We start from the raw sequence: 21,628 nt of genomic DNA on the forward strand, positions 1-21,628 counted from the left end.
TTGTCTTCATCTGATGGATAGTGGATGCTTGAAATTCTGTGATAAAAGGATTCTGAGGCCTTAGAATTCCAAGGTTGGCAGGAAAAGTTCTCACAGTTAATTAGTGGAGTCTGCCATGACTATAACCAGTAAGATAGCAATATGCAAGTTTAATATTTGCCATTTCTAAATGGAAATATGCTGCCTCACCAATCATAGCATACTGAAACCAAAAGAGGCATTAACAATTACCAGGTGCATAACTCTTTTATTTTACTGATAGAAGAAGTAAGAGACAGCCAGACCCCAGGTTTACTGTCTGACTTCTCCATTTTACTAAGTCCAGCCTTGCTCTCAGTAGTAACTGACCAGGTATTTCAAGTCCATGAGTTTTCTCTTTGTGAGGAAGGGATTTTACTTGTGTACTTATTTCTCACAAACAGCAGCTTTCTTGATGCTGGAACTGTCCTAGGGAAAAGGCGAGAGCATTCTAGAAAAGAAAATACTCAACTTCAAAAATGTGGAACAGAATCTCTTTCATATTCATCATTTTGCTCATCAGGCTAAAGCTTTCAGACACTCTCTGGCCTTATTTTAAGAAGTACAGGTGTTCTTCACTAATATTTTGCGAAGCGGTAGAGAGATGTAAAAATGTGATGCTGGTACCTTCGAGTACTTCGCCTACACAAATCAGCCTCCCCCCATGGTGTTGTGAATTTACAGGCGTCCTCTCAGGTTTCCAGAAATAACCAGTTCCATCTTCCTTGTTAGTTCTTTTGCCCTGCTAATATTGAAGAGATCACTAGGGACTTCCCTGGTAGTTCAGGGATTGAGAATCCGCCTGCCAATTCAGGAGACACCGGTTCAGTCCCTGGTCCAGGAAGATCCCACATGCTGTGAGGCGACTAAGCACACGCAGTGCAACTCCTGAAGCCCACACGCCCTGCAGCCTGCCTTCTGCAACGAGAAGCCCCCAGAAGGAGAAGCCCGCACGCAGCAACAAGGACCAACTGCAGCCAGAAATACATAATAAAAATAAAATTAAAAACAATAAAATAGAACTTTAGGATCAGTAAATGCTCTCCAATTAAAAAAAAAAAAAGAGATCACTAAACTCCATGAATGGTGGTGGTGGTTTAGTCAGTAAGTTGGGTCTGACTCTTTTGCAACGCTATGGACTATAGCCCGCCAGGCTCCTCCGTCCATGGGATTTCGCAGGCAAGACTACTGGAGTAGGTTGCCATTCCCTCCTGCAGGAGATCTTCCCGAGCCAGGGATCAAACCCACGTTTCCTGCATTGGCAGGTGGATTCTTTACTACTGAGCCACCAGGGGAGCCTAAACTCCAGGAATAAAGGGTCAAATTGAGATTTTCAGATTTTGAGACTTTCATGTTTTTAAAAGGGAAAGAAGACTGCTGCTTAAACACTTGGCCCTAAGAACACGCTGGGCTAAGACATTTGAACTCATCACTGGCTCCTCTGGTTCCATGTGCCTTGAGACTTTCAGAAACTGTCTGAAGCCTCACTATAACCTCCCCGAGTAACCACATGGTGATGGTTAATGAATAAGCAAGGGTTTGAGGATGGGGTGAGCAAGCCTGACACTTGATCTTTTGAGTGAAACTCATGATAACAGTTCTCAGTGTGCCTTCTGAGAGCATCCCAGGACCCTTGTCACTGCCAGTCTCCCATCTTATCGGCAGGCACCGAAAGCTTCACATTACAGCAGCTAATCAGATGAAAACTGAAATACATCCTTCTAATGGAGGGAGAGATGAATGCCCTGATCTTCCCCCTTCACTCGCGGAGGCAAAACAAAAACACAGATGAAGGTGGTGATGCAGAAAAGCAAATGAGCTCTTCTGTTTCAGAGTCACAAGAGTGGATGTTCCAACTAAAATCACAGATGTTTCAGAGACTACAGACACACATCAAAAAGACAGAAAACAACCCAAGATAGCAGTTACTAAATTATCCTAGAGACAATCTGCAAACCCCTTGCTCAGTAACAGTGATCAGTACAATTTACTTTCTTATATAGATAAGTTAGTTCGTAGCTAAAGGTAATTTCATTTATGGCCTGTTTTTATGATATTTTTATATCCTTGATATGCTATGTGGTCCCCAGAAATAAACAGAGCTGAAAACTAAGAGGATTCAAAATAAATATTTAATGTGAAACTGTCTAAGGCAATTGGTGCTCATAATTTAGCCAAAAAGAGTATCTTTTTCATGAGTATTCTATTGCACCAACAGATTTCTTAGGGACTACTATAGTTTGTATTAAAAACATATTTGCAGTTGATTCAGGAAAGAAAACTCTTCTGACATTAACCTATTTTATCGAAAGGGGTGCAATATACTGGGTAATTTCATCTTTTTATTAAATTACCCTGAAGAAGAGAGCAATCTTACCATAGGGTGATTGAGACACTAAAATTCAAAGAAGCTTGAGCGTGAGATAAATTTGATTTATAGCATTTGAAAAAAATAAGTCTGAGATCAAGGGTCTGGGTGATTTTCTTCTGACAATTAATCACCGCGTGTGGTATATTTTAATACGTTTTTATATTCCATTTTCAAGGGATGAAATTTTGAGTGCCTGAAGGAAATGTCAACCTCATGTCAGGGAAGCAGTGGGGAGCGAAAAGAGGAAAGATGATAGTAATCAGGCAATTACAGAACTTGGTATTTAATTCATTTAAAAATAATAACCTGTTACTCAGTGAGAGGGAAAGAAAACGATAAAAACTCCGAGAAGCATTCAAAATGCCTACTAGTGAGCTAAATTTCCTCTCTGGAATACTTACCTTATTGTTTTGAATAAACTTCTAGATCAACAGATGTCCATCATCTTCTGTCATCTGAGAATTTGGTTTCAACAAACCCATCTCTCTTAATCACCAATTAAAAGCAGAGCCTTGGATTATATACTCCATGCATGACCAACATGAAATAGACATAATATTTAGACAACATGAATACAACAATCCCATGACCCCCAAAAATGCTGCCTGTCCATCTTGTCAGCTAAAGGATCTCTAAGTACATCCTCTGGAATAATTCTGTTTCTTTAAAAGCATACTGCAGAATGATCATGAACTCTGATCTATTAACGTATCTGGACTCAGCCGCTTAACTTGCTGTGTGCCTTTGGATAAGTTACTCAACACTCTGCATCTGTCTTTCCATCTGCAAAAATCAGAGCTAATACTATGTTCACTTTACAAAGTTGTTCTGAGAATCGAATCACAAGACAGCCATAGGAAAAATGTTTGAAACATAGATTTATACCGAGCTATAGACAATGCAAAGACATGAACCCCTACGATAAGATAATCTAGTAGATGAGCTACAATGTGGGAATATCCTAAGGAAATATGGGCTTCCCTGGTGGCTCAGATGGTAAAGATTCCGCCTGCAATGTGGGAGACCTGGGTTCAATCCCTGAGTTGGGAATATCCCCTGAGAAGGCATGGCAACCCAGTCCAGTATTCTTGCCTGGAAAATCCCCATGGACAGAGGAGCCTGGTGGGCTACAGTCTGTGGGGTCACAAAGAGTTGGTCATGACTGGGCAACCAAGCACATCAATAAGGAAACATATAGACATATATTATATAAAAGCAGAGAAGAGACAGCCCATGTGAATGTTAGTCACTCAAAGCAAGCAAAGGTCATCATAAGAAAAGTTGGTTAGAGAAAACTTCCAAGACATTTTTTTAAAATAACTACTTTGGCCACCTGATGTGAAAAGCTGACTCATTTGAAAAGACCCTGATGCTGGGAAAGATTGAAGGCAGGAGAAGGGGACGACAGAGGATGAGATGGTTGGATGGCATCACTGACTCAATGGACATGAGTCTGAGTAAACTCCGGGAGTTGGTGATGGACAGGGAGGCCTGGGATGGCTGCAATTCATGGGGTCACAAAGAGTCAGACATGACTGAGCAACTGAACTGAGCTGAACTGAATTTATTTATATTGGAGGTTAATTACTTTACAATAGTGTAGTGGTTTTTGCCATACATTGACATGAATCAGCCATGGATGTACATGTGTCTCCCCATCCTGAACCCCCCTCCTACCTCCCTCCATCCCATCCCTCTGGGTTGTCCCAGTGCACCAGCTTTGAGTGCTCTGTTTTATGCATCAAACTTGCACTGGTCATCTATTTCATATACAGTAATATACATGTTTCAACACTATTCTCTCAAATCATCCCACCCTCGCCTTCTCCCACAGAGTCCAAAAGTCTGTTCTTTACATATGTGTCTCTTTTGCTGTCTTGCATATAGGGTCGTTGTTACTATCTTTCTAAATTCCACATATATGCGTTAATATATTGTATTGGTGTTTCTCTTTATGAGTTACTTCACTCTGTATAATAGGTTCGTTTCATCCACCTCATTACGACTGACTCAAATGAATTCTTTTATATAGCTGAGTAATATTCCATTGTGTATATGTACCACAGCTTTCTTATCCATTTGTCTGCCAATGGACATCTAGGTTGCTTCCATGTCCTGGCTATTGTACACAGTGCTGTGATGAACATTGGGGTACACGTGTCTCTTTCAGTTCTGGTTTCCTGGGTGTGTATGCCCAGCAATGGGATTGCTGGGTCGTATGGCAGTTCTATTTCCAGTTTTTTAAGGAATCTCCACACTGTTCTCCCTAGTGGCTGTACTAGTTTGCATTCCCCCCAACAGTGTTAAGAGGGTTCCCTTTTCTCCACACCCTCTCCAGCATTTGCTGTTTGTAGACTTTTTGATGGCAGCCATTCTGACCAGAGTGAGATGGTCCCTCATTGTGGTTTTGATTTGCATTTCTCTGATAATGAGTGATGTTGAGCATCTTTTCATGTGTTTGTTTGCCATCTGTATGTCTTTGAAGAAATGTCTGTTTAGTTTTTTGGCCCATTTTTTCATTGGGTCATTTATTTTTCTGGCATTGAGCTGCATGAGCTGCTTGTATATTTTGGAGATTAATTGTCAGTTGCTTAATTTTCTATTGTTTTCTCCCATTCTGAAGGCTGTCTTTTCACCTTGCTTATAGTTTCCTTCATTGTGCAAAGGCTTTTAAGTTTAATTGGGTTCCATTTGTTTATTTTTGCTTTTATTTCCATTACTCTGGGAGGTGGGTCAGAGGATCTTGCTGTCAGAGTCAGAGATTTATGTCAGAGAGTGTTCTGCCTAGGTTTTCTTCTAGGAGTTTTGTAGTTTCTGGTCTTACATTTAGAACTTTGATGCATTTTGAGTTTATTTTTGTGTATGGTGTTAGAAAGTGTTCTAGTTTCATTCTTTTACAGGTGGTTGACGAGTTTTCCCAGCACCACTTATTAGATTGTCTTTTCTCCAATGTATATCTTGCCTCCTTTGTCAAAGATGAGTGTCCATAGGCGCGTGGATTTATCTCTGGGCTTTCTATTTTGTTCTACTGATCTATATTTCTGCCAAGACATTTTGACCCCTGATAAAGGAGTGCAATCTCTCCATAAAATATAAAATTACGCTACACTATCTTCATTTAAAAGGCACGTATGTCTTCAAAGGATTTCTTGAATACTTTACCCAACTTTCTGACACCTAGCAATACAATCAATTCTTCAACAAACGTTTATCAAAAGCCAGATGATTTTCAGGTGTCCCTTCCCCTGGACTGTCACCATCTGTACAGAAACAAGAGGACCCATCCAGGTTTTTCCACCACCTGAGAACAAGGTTGATCTCTGCAACCAGCACTCTGAACTGACACCCAACTTCCTTTTTCAAATGTGCTAAAGAAAACAGTGGATACTATTTGGTTGCATTTTCTGTGATTGGTTATTCTGTGATTGGTCTTTTTAATGTTCCCTTGATTCTCCAAATATTGCCTACCTCTATATGATATATATATATTATATATATGTTCACCAGCAGCAATAAGACTTGGCAGATTAATTATTCAAATAAATTATCTCGGCTTGCCTTTAATTTCTATTTTAAAGGCTAATGCCTTGAATTAGAAGTATCAGCACATGAAAATATTGCCAATGTTTATTGCAAATTTTAAATGGAAAATGTTTTAAATTCAAACATATTTGTAGATGTTCATAATTTAACTCACTCATGAGCAAGTTTTAAATGAAGGAAGAACATGCTACTTATAAATCATTAACTTTGCCAATATGTGTGTATAAACAGTATTCAAATTCATAAATGAGATTCATTCATTGAGTTTTCCTAGGTACTAGGGATATATACAAAAAAGAAAAACACCATTTGATCTTAGAGATACTTAGTCTGCAGGAGACAAACATGTAAACAGATCACTAAAATGATTATACAGGAAGTCCTTTTATAGACATTGGAGGATAGGTTTTTCCCATCTGACTTTTCTCCTTCTGATGTCAGATGCCTATCAGACTAGGATGAGAGAAGGGAACAGGAGGCAGATGATATTTTAGCAGGACAATCTACAGAACATGCCTATGGGGTTGCAGATGCTACTTAGTCCAGAACATCAGGGAAGCCTCTTTTCCTCCAGCTGGGATGGCATCCAGCCGATGGCTTGGCAGTGCAAGGACACTCACCTGCAGAGAAGAAGCAGGACCCTGAGTGCGGAACAAAAAGTAAAGATGCTAAGTCTCAGACCAGTTGAGAGAAACCAGAGAGGAAGATGCTAGTGAAATGTGGCAGGAGAGACTCGCATAGCTCACCTCCTCACTGAAACTCTTAAAGGAGCTGGAAGGTAGACCCAAAGGTCAAAGACTCTTCAGTGTGTTCTTCCTCATTCCCTGTGGGTATGGGAATGGGCATAACATGTAGTATGAGCTTAACCTGTCAACTGTTAAGACCAGCTGGGGAATGGGTTGTACTGTTCCCTCCTTTTCTACATTGGAGGGTAATCTTGGTGATTACAAGGAGAAATGTACAATGTGCAATGAAGGGAAAGAAGCGACAATAATAGTAATCTTTGAGGGTATTAGGGAAGGCTTCATGAGGAAGTCATTTGAGCTGAGTCTTGAAGCGTAAGTAGGGATTCATCAAATTGATATTGGAGCAGAGGAAACAAAACAGTGTATACAAAGATGCAGGGGTGAGAAGAAAGCATGGAGTGTTTAGACAACATGCAGTTAGTTTGGTACAACAGAGCACAGGGGCATATTAACAGATGAGACATTAAGAGGTGAGCTAGGAAAGTCAAGTAAGGGCTGTATCAGAAGAGTCTGTATCCCAAAGGAAATGAGGGGCTAGAAAGGATATTAAGCTACAGGGTTAGATTTACAAGAAAAAAGTTTTTCTTGAGAGAAAGGCCCCAAAGTGAGCAGACTACAAAGTTGACACCATCTAAATAAACTGGGGAAAGGTTATGCAAGTGTCATCTGGGCTTCCGGATGGAAGGATGTGGGGCATGACTTTGGAAGAGATCCGTGGGGTGCCTGAATTTGGGGGGAGTAGACTGTGGTCGGTGGGGTGCTCCACAAAACAGTGGCAGAAGGAAGGGACGGATGCGAATATGATAAAGGAATAGGTCACTAAGTGGGATGTGTTGCCATGGAGAGAGGGGGGCAAGGAAGAGAGAGGATGCTCAGATGTGTAGTTTCGGTGATCCCACAGACAGGTTTATGAGGACAGATCTCGATTTCCATTTCATTAAGATCAAGGGGCCGGAGCCGCAGCATGCAGGCAAAAACTGTACTGAACGAGCAGGAGAGGAAAACTCACAAAGTCATCAAACAGCATTGAGTGCTCAGCCATGAAACAGAATCGTGCCATTCTGAAGCTCTTTGGGGGTTTGTATGTCATCTAGCTTTGCTTCATTTTACATATGAAGGAACTGGGGTTCGTATGAGGTAAAATGCTTTGCTCAGGGTCACAAAGGTAGTTAATAGTGAAGGGAACGCTAGATACAAGCCAGGACCCCTGACCTAGGATGGCTCTGGGCTATCCCATCAGTGGGACTCAAATATAAAAGGCATCCTACACCACAAAAAAAGGACCCCACAGATGTCCTACTGGAGTGAAGCCATATATCTCTTCCTCTTAGTTACTGTCTTCCTGTGCGGGGCTCATCAAAGAGCTTTCTAAGAGCTTGTAGAAGCTTTAGAAGTAAAAACCACCTGCCATCCTCTGCGATTTTGGAAGTGAAAGAAATATGCTTAGATCTAGAGGTGTGCCACTGTGACTGAAAACCGAGGAGGCATTTATTTTCATCAACAAGACATATACCTACAAAGCAGGTTTTTTCGGTATCTCTGCACACCGCAAAGGCACCTTCTGACAAATCAAATGAACATGTCACAAGTCAGTGAAAATTAAGAAAGAGGAGGTGTAGAGAAGGTATCGAACAATTTATCAAAGCCACACACCACTTTTCCATTTTTATTTTCCTCTATATTTCTTACAAAATAAACTCATATAAGCATACTTTTATTTATAATGAGAAAAGAGGCCAAATGTTGACTTCCTTGGTGAGTACTGAACAGATGGAACCAGAAGCATCGAGGGGAGAGGAAATAGAGACAAATATGGTTGTCATGGTTTCCTTGAGCTGCAGTAAACACAGGGACCCCGGTGGACAATGAAAGCCCCCACTGGGAAAAACCACATGTCGCTCTTTTCTTCCTTAGATAATTGCCAGGCTCACTTGGAAGATCTGAAGTCCACAGGAGATGAGAAAACAAGCAATGCTGTCTCTCATCCCTGGCTATTCTCACAATACATCTACACTGAAACCACCCTCCCATCCCATATAACAGGCATGAAACAATTAATGACGATCTCAGATTAATCAGTTATCCCACTGGGCAATGCCCTGCAGAAATCTGTGACACATTAAACCCAAGACGTGAGGGGAGCTGGGCACTGCCCGAGACCACGCTCTCTGTTTCACTGGGAAGCAGTGAGCCCTGACGCAGAGAACAGCATCGTGAAAGTTCTGCAAGTCCTGGTGACATGGTCAAGGTCCCAGACTTAGTGCCACTTCCCAGTCATCTCCAAATTATCCTAAACCCACCTCCACTGTATGCTAGCAATATGTGAATCGTATGAGAGCTTGCTATATCTGCATGGCCCAACTACACTCCCATAGTTTGTTTACAGGGCTGCTGGAAAAGGGGAGAATGGGAGTGGAGAGGGACCCCTTCTCAACTGCTTTCTGTGAGGTTCAAATCAAAGTCTAGCGCCATGAAGACTGTCTCCATGTGATGGCAAACAGTCAAACGTCGGAAACATTCAAATGTTTGGCTGAACTCACGCATTTTGTCTGGAAGTTCAGATCAAGTTGACATGAGGTCTTTTCCAAGGTCATCGCAGAGGCTGCCAGCGCTGAGGTCAGACTGCTTCAGCCCTGAGTTCTACAGCAGCCCCTCTCCCGTGCCTGCCAAGACAGACTCTTCCCAGTCCACACGAGATTAGGGGTTGTTTTCTCCTAAAGATGCCCACGAATGACCAGTTTGTTCCAGGCTCGTGCAAGGTAAGCAGATTCCTGCATCAAGGGGAGGAACGTGGGCTGTGTAGGGAACACTGGTTCTGGGGTGATGGGTGCCGAGATAGAACCCAGGCGCTCGAGCCAGTGACATGGACAGGAGGAGGAAGCGGGGTTCACCTTGGTCAGCTGCATGTCCTCAGAAGTCAAGAAGAACAGTTTTTAGGCTGCTGAAATTTATCTCTCTCGTGAGTCTGTCCCCAAAGCCCAAAGCCTGCAACATCTCATTTCCTGTTTGGGGATTTCCTGAAATCGAAACGGAGATGCTGGCCTCTGTAAAGAAACCTGTAGAAAGGCTTTTTCTCTGGAACCAGGACCATGTGCGGCAGCCTGTCACATGCAGCAGCCTCAGCATACAATTTGGTCTCACCAGCGTGATGCTCTTTTGCCATCTCCTCTGAAACTGCATGTACCACCTCTCCTTCATTGTCCATACCCTCTGTTCCTGGTCATCTGCATTCCCCTTCACTTTTTGAAAATGTGAAAGCATCTTATAAAATTTAGTTAGAGGTACTGCTTTTCTAAAAGATGGGGGTAGAATTTAGGGGAAGCCACATTATCCCCTAAAATTGCAAAACTAAAGGAAATTTTGGATAAGCCTCAAATTAGAAAGAGCACAGCCTTGATGAATGGTACATTTGTTTCTTAGATGGGTGACTTGTATGGGCAGAGTGGAACTGGGCATAATAAGCAGGACACAGGAAAGGACATTATAAGCTCTTTTCTTTCTCCCTTAAAGCTGGTTTTCCATTCCCATGATCGTGGTTTACTATGGTGTCATTTACAAGATCCAAACTATTTTGTTTTGAGTTTTTGATGTTCGCATAAACACGTCATTATTTTGGTGAGCTTTGCTCTGTTAGTTCTCACAACAGGAAAGAGAAAAGACTCATGTCGACAGAGTTGCATGAGCCTCTTCTAACAAATCAGGCACAATACCAGCAAACCGAGGCCTTCCGAAAAATGGGAGTAAGTTTTGAGGCCAACATATGAGCTTTCCTGCGGACTTCCCAGGTGGCTCAGTGGTAAAGAATCCACCTGCCAATGCAGGAGACGTGGGTTTGATCCCTGGGCCAGGAAGATCCCCTAGAGAAAGAAATGGCAACCCACTCCAGTATTCTTGCCTGGGAAACCCCATGGTCAGATAAGCCTGGCAGGCTACATCCATGGCGTGGCAAAGAGTCAGACATGACTTAGTGACTGAACAACAATACAACAACAGTGAGATTTCCCAAGTGTTTCACCTCCCAATACATACAAAGCAAAGCAATTATAATCCCAATATCACAAGAACATTTCTGAAGAGGAAACAGATTGACTTACAAGAATGACGCAAGCTCCCCTCCACTAGTAAAGAATTCCATACCTATTTTAAAGGCTATAAGGGTAGAACTAGATTTTTCCATATCAGTGGGGAAAGGGACGTTTTCTTTTTTTCAAAGCCACTGAAAAGAATTGCAGTGAAGGACAGTAAAGGACAAAGAACCTCTTTGTCCTGCCATGGGAGAAGACAGAGTATGGCAAAAAGAATATGAACAAACAATCTTGGGTTTGAAGTTGGATCTGTCATTTCTTAGGGACACAGTATTAATAAGCTATGTATATAATTACTATGTTCTGCCTCACTAGCTTAGATGAAGTAAAAGCACATGTCTTTTAAAATTAGCTTCCACCTTCCTTATCTCAAAAATGTTTTTTTCTCAAGGGAACCCTCCTACATTGCTGATGTAGCCACTACTACTGAAACCAGTATGGGGGTTCCTCAAACAACAAATAGAGGTACCATATGATCTCGCAATCCCACTTCTGGACATATATTCAGATAAAAACCATAATTTGAAAAGACACATGTACTCTTATATCCACAGCAGCGCTATTGACAATAGCCAAGACATGGAAACAACATAAATGTCCACTAACAGTTGAAGAGATAAAGAAGATGTAAGATATTTTATATATATATGCATACATATATATACACACACACACACACACATATATATATATACACATGGAATATTACTCAGCCATGAAAAAGAATAAAATACTACCATTTGCAGGACCATGGGTGGACCTAGAGATTATTAAGCAAAAAGTCAGAGAAAGACAAATACCATATGATATAAGTTATATGTGGAATTTAAATACAACACAGATGAACTTATTCAGAAGACAGAAACAGACTCACAGACATAGAGAACAGACTTTGTTGCCACGAAGGAGGGGATGGAGGAGACATGGATTCAGAGTTTGGGATAAGCAGATGCAAGCTATTATATATAGAATGGATAAACCACAAGGTCCTGCTGTAGAGCACAGAGAACTACATTCAACATCCTGTAATAAACCATAATGGAAAAGAATATGAAAAAGAATATATATGTATAACTGAATCACTCGGTTATATAGCAGAAATTAACATAAATTGTAGACCAACTATAGTTCAATTAAAGAAAAAAGATTATCAAAATATATTTCCAATGGCATCCCTAGAGTTACTGCAAAAACCAACAAACAAACCAGGGAGGGGCTGTCAGAGAAGACGTGTTTCATTTTCTTCTTTCCACTTCCATCACCTCCAGGCTAAAGACATACCGAAGCTGAGAGGTTAGACCATGAAAACAGGAAGTAGAATCTGTGATTTATATATACTACTCAAAGATGTTCATCTAAGTGACCTGCATTCTTTCAGACTAGCAGATATTATTATTTCAGTGGTGAAATGAGTCTTCTTATGAATGGTGTATGAGTTACATACGCAATGACTGAAGGCCGCTTGGAAGGTAAAACTCTGTCAGGCGCTGCAACTAAGTAAATATTGACTTGCCCCAGCCCCTGTCCTGAAGGTGAACAGATGGAGTTTAGCCTCACCACAGGACCGCTTGCCCAGTGAGCTCACTCCTGTTAACGGCCATTCCCAAGTCGGTTCTTACTCTTGCCGGAAATCACACAATGTGAACAGGACAAATGCCTCTTCTAGGAAACAGGAATAAAACAATGGAGAAAAAAATGAAAAGAACAGAGAAAGGATTTGCTTCCAGACTTCCCAACTCACTCCAAAGTCGAACCTTCAGTACTTTGAATCATCTTGTCAATACAGCACATTTAATACACTCCTATCCATATAATCTGTTTATATCACATCTCATGTTTCAAATAGAGTAGCAGAAATTCAGGAAGTAAACTCCATCTCATGGGGCTGTAACAGAATAAACAAACAAAAACTCCCTGGAAGTGACTTGTATTTTCTTAAGGCATTTCTATTTTTATCCACTTCTAGAATTAGCAGGTAAGCTCTAATGGTAGCAAGGGTTTTATCAGTTTCACTCACTGCTGTAGACTCTTGGCCCAGAATAATTTCTGGCACATATTAGGTGCACAATAAAAAAAATATTGAGTAAAGTAATAAATTCCAGGCAGCCTGACATTCTGAGTGACCCAAATAATGATAATTTCCTCAATATATTTTAAAAATATTTTTCTTGTTTTTTTAAACATTTTTTTTCTGATTTCCCAATTGAAAAAAAAAAAACCCAAAGGCTTTATTTCCCACATGGAAAGCTCTGATTACCTTTTATCTCACCTCAATTTTTAAGTGACAGTTATTTTTTAAAAATATCCATTGTAAACTCCATTTTCACTGATGGAACTCTTCAACCAAAAAAAATTATTTAAAACAAATGCCTATCTCTCTAGTATATGATACTATTGTTTTCTTCCTTTGAGTCATAAAAACAAAGAAATAAACTAAAAACACCTTTACACACCATCATCTCTGTTGCCATTCAATGTCAGAAGTAACATCTGTTAGCCTCCTAAGCAAAGTCTCCAACATCAGGAAGCTGTCAAGTTCAAAACGGTGGAAATTCATTCTCCAAAATTTGAATGTGGTATAAATCACTACAGATGGTGACTGCAGCCATGAAATTAAAAGACGCTTACTCCTTGGAAGGAAAGTTATGACCAACCTAGATAGCATATTCAAAAGCAGAGACATTACTTTGCCAACAAAGCTTCGTCTAGTCAAGGCTATGGTTTTTCCTGTGGTCATGTATGGATGTGAGAGTTGGACTATGAAGAAGGCTGAGCGCCAAAGAATTGATGCTTTTGAACTGTGGTGTTGGAGAAGACTCTTGAGAGTCCCTTGGACTGCAAGGAGATCCAACCAGTCCATTCTGAAGGAGATCAGCCCTGGGATTTCTTTGGAAGGAATGATGCTAAAGCTGAAACTCCAGTACTTTGGCCACCTCATGTGAAGAGTTGACTCATTGGAAAAGACTCTGATGCTGGGAGGGATTGGGGGCAGGAGGAGAAGGGGATGACAGAGGATGAGATAGCTGGATGGCATCACTGACTCGATGGACGTGAGTCTGAGTGAACTCCGGGAGTTGGTGATGGACAGGGAGGCCTGGCGTGCTGCAGTTCATGGGGTCGCAAAGAGTCAGACACGACTGAGCGACTGATCTGATCTGATCTGATCTGATATATATGCAAGGGGATATTTCTCAGCCATTAAAAAGAAAGAAATCATGCCATCTGCAGCACTGAGGATGGACCTAGAGATTGTCAAACTGAGAGAAGCAAATCAGACAGAGAAAGAGAAACATCATATGCTATCTCTTATATGAGGCATCTAAAAAGAACTTTTACAAATGAAGTTGTTTCATTTGAAAGCTGAAGTTTTATTGTTGGCAACAAAGTCTATCAAGCCTCTTAAAGTGACAGGCTCACTACATTCCCCTGAAGATGACTGACAAAATCCATCACTGAACAACCACAGCTTGCCAGACGTTCTTTTAAGCAAAAACGGTTTTCCATGGAAAAGTTCAGTTCACAATTCGAACAATCACACAAGTGCTTCTCTTTGAGATTCCTGTTGTGTGTGTTGGTGCACAGCAAATATGTATAAACATACGCCCCATTTTGTCACACAGAATATTAAAAAGACATATACTCAAAGGTCAAGGTTTTATAAAATTAGTCAGTTTTATTACTTCATCAAGAACACCATTAAGAAACTTGCTCTATCGTAGTTTACTCTGTATATATGAGAAGCGATTTATGTAAGGCTCCTGGGATAATGCCCTTGCTTTAAAACCATTAATGTCACTTGCTACCTACATTGATGGTCTCTGAAATCTTTAACTACCTACTCAATCAGTTTTGTTTTTTTTTAAATTAAGGATTTTATAACAGTAAAGTTCTAAGTATTCCTAATGGCCTATCGGGGCTGGCTATATAACCTCCCAAGCTTATTTACTGATTTATTTATTTGTCTGTTTTAAAGTATCTATTTATTTATTTTTACTTTTTGGCTGCGTGGCACATAGGACCAGGGATTGAGCCTGCACCCTTTGCATTGGAAGTGCGGAGCTGAACCACTGGGCCACCAGGGAAGTTCAAGAACACAAGCTTATTTAATTATCACAACTGCACAGACAGCAAACATGAGATGTGAGCAAACCCAAGCTATAAAAGACCAAGTAACTTGGCCAAGGTAATAAAGATGGCACATCGAAGAGGGGGGACTATAACCAGGTTTTTATTCCTCTAGAGTCACAGCTCATCATTCCATATTCCCTCTGAGTTTCTCAAGCATTTTCATTTCTGTAATTAGAAGGAACTAAAGATCTATGATGTTAGAATTATGTGTTCTTAGGCACAAAAATGAAAGCCCAGGGTGGTCAAGAGCTTTGTTCAAAATCATATTTAGTTAATGGCAGAGCTGGGATGGAAAGAAAAAGCTGGGCAGTCCTAGGTGAGAAGCCCTGTAACGCCTCTTGCCTCTAAAAGAATGTTCTGGTTTCATCCTTATTTCTCTGGCATAGCCAGAGACAGACCTGCGAACAGGAGATGCCCTTGGCAGGCACCAAAAGACACCGGCCTGCGATAAATGGGCAGCTGGTGCCAAGGGTGCCTTCCTCAGCTTCCTCCTCGTACCACGTCAGGCACGTGAGTACCAGGACCCTTCCTGTCCTCTGCAGCTTACGTCTTTCCACTACAAAGCCAGCACACGGCAAGTGGCAACAGGCTCAAGAGTCATCTAGAAGACTTCCCAGGCTCCCAAGAAAAGAGAAGGGGAGCTTGTGTTTTCTTCTGCAGAAGCTCCAGACAAGACAGTTGAAACTCCTCTGTGACAGGGTCAGAAATGAAGGGGGATGCTCCCAAAACGAAGGGCTGCGCATCAGCTTCCACACCACAGGAGTTCTAGCAGGCACGCGCTCTCACCACGATCCAAACACACAGACCATCCAGCCCAGCTCATAGGATTCGAGGTACTATTCTGCTCAGTGGAACATGGGACCTCAGGGAACAACTCATCGCTCAAAACATCCAAGGAGGAGGCATGACTTCACGAGAGGAACAGGGGAGGATACGGGGCAAAGTGATGATAAGAAAGGCGGGAGGGGTGGCTGAGAGCATGGGGGAGACAGAGACGCACTACGTACTGCAGACTTGAAGCAACGGCGGATCAATGTCACGCAGCCTTCATGACACACTCACGCCCCTGGCAATCAACAGATGGCACCTCTCACTGCCAAGTTCTAATGCATTTCCTGTTCAGGCTCAGCGTCAGGACACCGGGCTTGCCAAATACCCACTAATGCAGACAGCGAGGGGAGTGGAAGAACCCGCGGCTATACACCTCTCCCTTCTTTGCAGGACCTCGTTCCTCGCAGCAAGGAAAACATTCACTCTGCAGCGGGTGAATTTCCACACAGGACGGCAAGGACACGCGTCTAGACGTGCGCTCTGAAGGTGACTAGTATTTGGTAAGAAATGTTAAGCTCATTCAGGTTTTTCCATAAGATGGTATGGAAAAACCTAAAGAAACTTTTTGGCTAACCCAATACTTGCTTTTTTTTTTAGTATAAAAAATAGAGAAGCGACCTCTAAGGGTAATTCATATCTATCATTGGACAGAGCTCACTTGAGTACTGCAGCCATTTATTCTCATCCTAATGGATCGTCAACAGAGCAGCTATTATATTCAAACAGCAAGGCAACCTAGAAAGTAAAACCCTACTACTTTTTGGATATTAGTCCTTGAATACTAGGGCCCAAAACTCTTGAGTTGAAAAGTTTTGATTCCTATCGACCAGCCACCTGAGTGCCCGGGCTTCTTTCTTGGATTGCTGGAAGCTTGGTATCCACATCTCTCGCAAAGAGCGCCGACGTGGGACCAGGGGTGAGAAAGCGAACACTGTAGGCTCTGGACAGCTCAGGTGGGTAACGTCTGCCTGCCATCTTTTGGGTGGTAAGCCCTGCATTGAGAGAAAGAGGGAAAAATGAAAAATGTAAGTTAGCACAAGTCTCATGCTCCGTAAGTGCCTAAAGCAAGTACCTTCACTCCATGGAGTCTCCATAGTCACACTCCTGAAGAGTTAAAAGGAGAAAGAAAGTATCTAACATTTATTGAGAATATCCTGTGCACCAGATGGGCTTCCCAGGTGGCTCAGTGGTAAAGAATTAGCCTGCCAATGCAGGAGATTCAGGAGGCGTGGGTTCAATCCGTGGGTTGGGAAGATCCCCCGGAAGAAGAAATGGTAACCCACTCCAGTACTCTTGCCTGAGAAATCCCATGGACAGAGAGGCCTGGGGGGCTACAGTCTATGGAGTCTCAAAGAGTCAGACACGACAGTGACTGAGTGCACAGAACACACATGCATTAGATACTCTGCTCAGTGGGCTTCACAGACTGTCTCATTCAATCCTTCAATCCATTCACGCCAAAGTACATCCTTATGGAATTTTAGAACACAGAAGAAAAGGAAGAGACTTTACAAACTCCCTAAGAGGAAAAGATCAATTCGGAAGGTCAGAAGTTAGGATGGTTTTGGATTTCTGGACAGTAACACTAGAAGTTAAAAAGCAGTGGTGAAATTCATTGATGAGTATTAACACTAGGAAGTACAACTTCAAGGAGAAAAAGAAAAGTTGCATAGCCTCAAAATATCTCCACCCATATGTTTACTAATTATTGTGGTGGTTTCAACATATGTCGAGGGACTTCCCTGGTGGTCCAGCGGCTAAGACTCCATTCTCCCAATGCAAGAGACTTGGGTTCAATTCCTGGTCAGGGAACTAGATCCCACTTGCCATAACTAAAAATCCTGCATGCTGCAATGAAGATCAAAGACCCCACATGCAGCAACTACGACCCAGTGCAGCCAAATAATTAATTAATTAAAAAAAAATATATATATATCCTCAAATTAGTTTATATTCCTCCCACAAGGAGGCGAAGCTTAATTCCCTTCTCTTTGACTGTGGGCTGGATTTACTGACTCGCTCAGTGGAAAAAGAAAATTAGTAACTTCACAGAGGGAAAACCTAGCAGACAGCACCTTAGGCAGGTGATCAAAGAGAGCATCACCAGTAACACATCATGCTGATATCACTCATCCCCTGATATGATGCAATGAGAAGGTCCTTTTCACCTCTGTGCTCTTATTCCGCCAAATCCAAAACCCAAGTCTCAACATGAGAAAACATCAGAGAAACTCTACAGAGGAACATTCTGCAGAATACTGACCGATCTTCTTCAAAAATGTCAGTTATTAAAAAACAAGAAAGATGGCACAACTGTCACAACTGAAGGCATCTGAGGCGACATGAGGAGCAACTACAATCTGGCATCCTGGATCCGATCCTGAACAGACAAGGGATGTGAGTGGAGAAGCTGGAGAAATAGGACTCAAGTCTGTATTGCAGCTCATTGCAGTATTAACAGTCAACATTGGTTTCTCAGTGCTGACAAATGTGCATGGTTAGATAAAATATTAACATTAGAACAGAATTCTGGCACTCTGCACTATCTTTGCAACCCTTCTATCAACCCGTAATCCTTTCAAAAGTTGACAAAAAAAATTTAAAGAAAGCCAATAACAAACTGCCTTCAAAATTCTGAACAAAAAAAACAAAAACAAAACTAATGTCCATTTTAGTAGTTTACATTCAGCTAAACTATAGTTTAAATGTTAGAATCAAATAAAGACATTTCAGACATCCCCCATACACCCTTTGTCAAGAAGCTATATGAGGGTCAGTTCAGTTCAGTTGCTCAGTCGTGTCCGACTCTTTGTGACCCCATGGACTGCAGCACACCAGGCTTCCCAGTCCATCACCAACTCCCGGAGCTTGCTCAAACTCATGTCCATCAAATCGGTGATGCCATCCAAACATCTCATCCTCTGTCATCCCCTTCTCCTCCTGCCTTCAATCTTTCCCAGCATCACAGTCTCTTCCAATAAGTCAGTTCTACACATCAGGTGGCCAAAGTATTGGCACTTCAGCTTCAGCATCAGTCCTTCCAATGAATATTCAGGACTGATTTCCTTTACAATTGACTGGTTCGATCTCCTTGCAGTCCAAGGAACTGTCAAGAGTCTTCTCCAACACCACAGTTTAAAAGCATCAATTCTTCGTCACTCAGCTTTCTTTATAGTCCAACTCACACATCCATGCATGACTACTGGAAAAACCATAGCTTTGACTAGATGGATTTTTGTTAACAAAGTAATGTCTCTGCTTTTTAATATGCTGTCTAGGTTGGTCATAGCTTTTCTTCCAAGGAGCAAGAGTCTTTTAATTCATGGCTGCAGTCACCATCTGCAGTGATTTTGGAGCCCCCAAAAATAAAGTCTCTGTTTCCATTGTTCCCCATCTATTTGCCATGAAGTGATGGGACCGGATGCCATGATCTTCGTTTTTTGAATGTTGACTTGTAAGCCAGATTTTTCACTCTCCTCTTTCACTTTCATCAAGAGGCTCTTTAGTTTTTCTTCACTTTCTGCCATAAGAGTGGTGTCATCTACATATCTGTGGTTACTGATATTTCTTCCAGCGATCTTGATTCCAGCTTGTGCTTCATCCAGCCCGGCATTTTGCACGATATACTCTGCATATCAGTTAAATAAGCAGGGTGACAATATACAGCCTTGACGTACTCCTTTCCCTATTTCCAGTCTGTTGTTCCATGTCCAGTTCTAACCGTTGTTTCTTGACTTGCATACAGATTTCTCAGGAGGCAGGTCAGGTGGTCTAGTATTCCCATCTCTTTCAGAATTTTCCACAGTTTGTTATGATCCACACAGTCAGAGGCTTTGGTGTAATCAGTAAAGCAGAAGTAGATGTTTTTCTGGAATTCTCTTGCTTTTTCGAAGATCCAACAGATGTTGGCAATTTGATCTCTGGTTCTTCTGCCTTTTCTAAATCCAGCTTGAACACCTGGAAGTTCACGGTTCATGTACTATGGAAGTCTGGCTTGGAGAATTTTGAGCATTATTTTGCTTGTGTGTGAGATCAGTGCAATTGTGCGGTAGTTTGAACATTCTTTGGCATTCCCTTTCTTTGGAATTGAAACGAAAATTACCTTTTCCAGTCCTGTGGCCACTGCTGAATTTTCCAAATTTGCTGGCATATTGAGTGCAGCACTTTGAAGCATCATCTTTTTGGATGAGGGTACAATCAACCAAATAAAAAGAAAGTTAAGAGAAAAGGATAAAAACATACAAGAAGCAGAGGTGTCAACATAAAAGAAAAAGACAGGAAAGGCAATTCCCAAAATGCTAGGGAAGGGAGATCTCAGAGTGGTCTCTACACAGTGTAGAGGGCAACCAGATGTACCTAATGTATGTCACAAGGCTCCAGGAGAGATTTATTCAACAAGATGAAATGACTTGAATGCCTGGTATAGCTGAACATCTTCAAAGGAGGTTTAAACAATCAACAAGGATTGAATTAGTTATGTAAAAGTATAAAATAAACAAACAAGAAATAAGACAGTTATTAACTCGAGGGAAACCAAAAGCTGTACAGGTAAGGAAAATAAATCATAGTATATACTACATGGTTCATTTCTACATAAGTTACATGATCATATAAACAGTGGATGTTAAAAAAATTATGTATAAGAGCATGTTAGTTAGAAACATTGAGTAATAATCAAAACAATTTGTTAAGTATGGTGGTAAGTGGCTTCCCAGGAGGCGCCAGTGGTAAAGAACCTGCCCGCCAATGCAGGAGATGCAGAAGATGTGGGGTTCGATCCCAGAGTTGGGAAAATCCCTTGGAGGAGGGCATGGTAGCCCACTCCAGTATTCTTGCCTGGGAAATCCCATGGACAGCCAGCCTGGTGGGCTTCAGTCCGTGGGGCTTCAGGGAGTCGGACACGATTGAGTACAGCACATGGCTGGTGATAAGTGGCTGCCTTCTAGGGAAGGAGAAAAGAAAAAAGAAGTAGAAGATAGTTTTCTTTTACTAACTTTGCAGAACTAATTGATACTTTAACCTATGTACCTGTATGTCTCTTTCTTAAAATTTTTTTTTTATCTTTTGGCCACACCACATGGCATGTGGGATCTTAGTTCCTCAACCAGGGAAAAAACCCACGCCCTCTACATTGGAAGCACAGTCTTAACAACTGAACCACCCGTGAAGTCCTAAAAAAAATTTTAATGTGAAGATATTAGAGTTGATAATAGTCAGGTTTGCAATGATTACTCTTCATCCATACCAAATTTAGAAAGCAGAGCAGAAAAACCAATCTGAAATATACTAGAGATGTTTAGCCTGTAAAAGAGATGACTTTGAGTGAGCATAAAGCTTGTTTTGAAGCATCTAAAGAGATTACAAACGGAAGAGTGAACTAACTTGTTTGGTAGAGTGTGAAGGATAGGGTTGCCTAAATTCTTTCTTCTCGGTAACTACTCACAGATGGTCATGGAGTTTGGCTTCCAAGAGCCTGGAACAAGCGTAAGGATTCTTTACCAAGACAAAATTGAGCACAGAAAACCAGAACAGGAATCCAAATGGCCAACCACAAGAAAATGCTAAGACGTACAATCTGGGGAGTCTAAATACCCATCCAGGGACGCCCCTGATGGACCAGCGGCTAAGACTCTATGCTCCTGGGTTTGATCCCGGATCAAGGACTAGATGCCACGTGCCACAATTAACGGTGCCACATGCCACAGTGAAGATCCTTCTTGCATGCTGCAACTAAGACCCGGCATGGCCAAATAAACACCAACTCAAAGTTCAAAGGATTAGATGCAGGCTCAAACTTCGGGTTACTACAGCCAGAGTTCATGATTGGGGAGAGCCTGTATTTGGAGCAAAACCAGAATCAAATAAGGAGGACCCCAATCGATTACTACAAAACAGCTTTGGAAAGG

General features: G+C 41.6%; 1 protein-coding gene across 3 annotated transcripts in view; it reads right to left on the minus strand.

The window, feature by feature from the left end:
* The window catches only part of FUT10 (fucosyltransferase 10), a 133,104-nt gene that overhangs the window by 40,346 nt on the left and 71,130 nt on the right, over positions 1-21,628 (minus strand). The window contains exon 5 of one of the 3 annotated variants that reach the window (XM_070781377.1): positions 16,557-16,714. The exons of 1 other annotated variant lie outside the window; for it this stretch is intronic. In XM_070781377.1, the coding sequence (XP_070637478.1) occupies positions 16,557-16,714 (158 nt within the window). Of the gene's footprint in view, positions 1-14,410; positions 16,715-21,628 lie in introns of those variants that run through there. One more of the 3 variants, XM_019953583.2, reaches the window with a different exon arrangement.

The sequence above is a fragment of the Bos indicus genome, chromosome 27 (assembly GCF_029378745.1).
Source record: "Bos indicus isolate NIAB-ARS_2022 breed Sahiwal x Tharparkar chromosome 27, NIAB-ARS_B.indTharparkar_mat_pri_1.0, whole genome shotgun sequence".
NCBI classification, from domain to species: Eukaryota; Metazoa; Chordata; class Mammalia; order Artiodactyla; family Bovidae; genus Bos; species Bos indicus.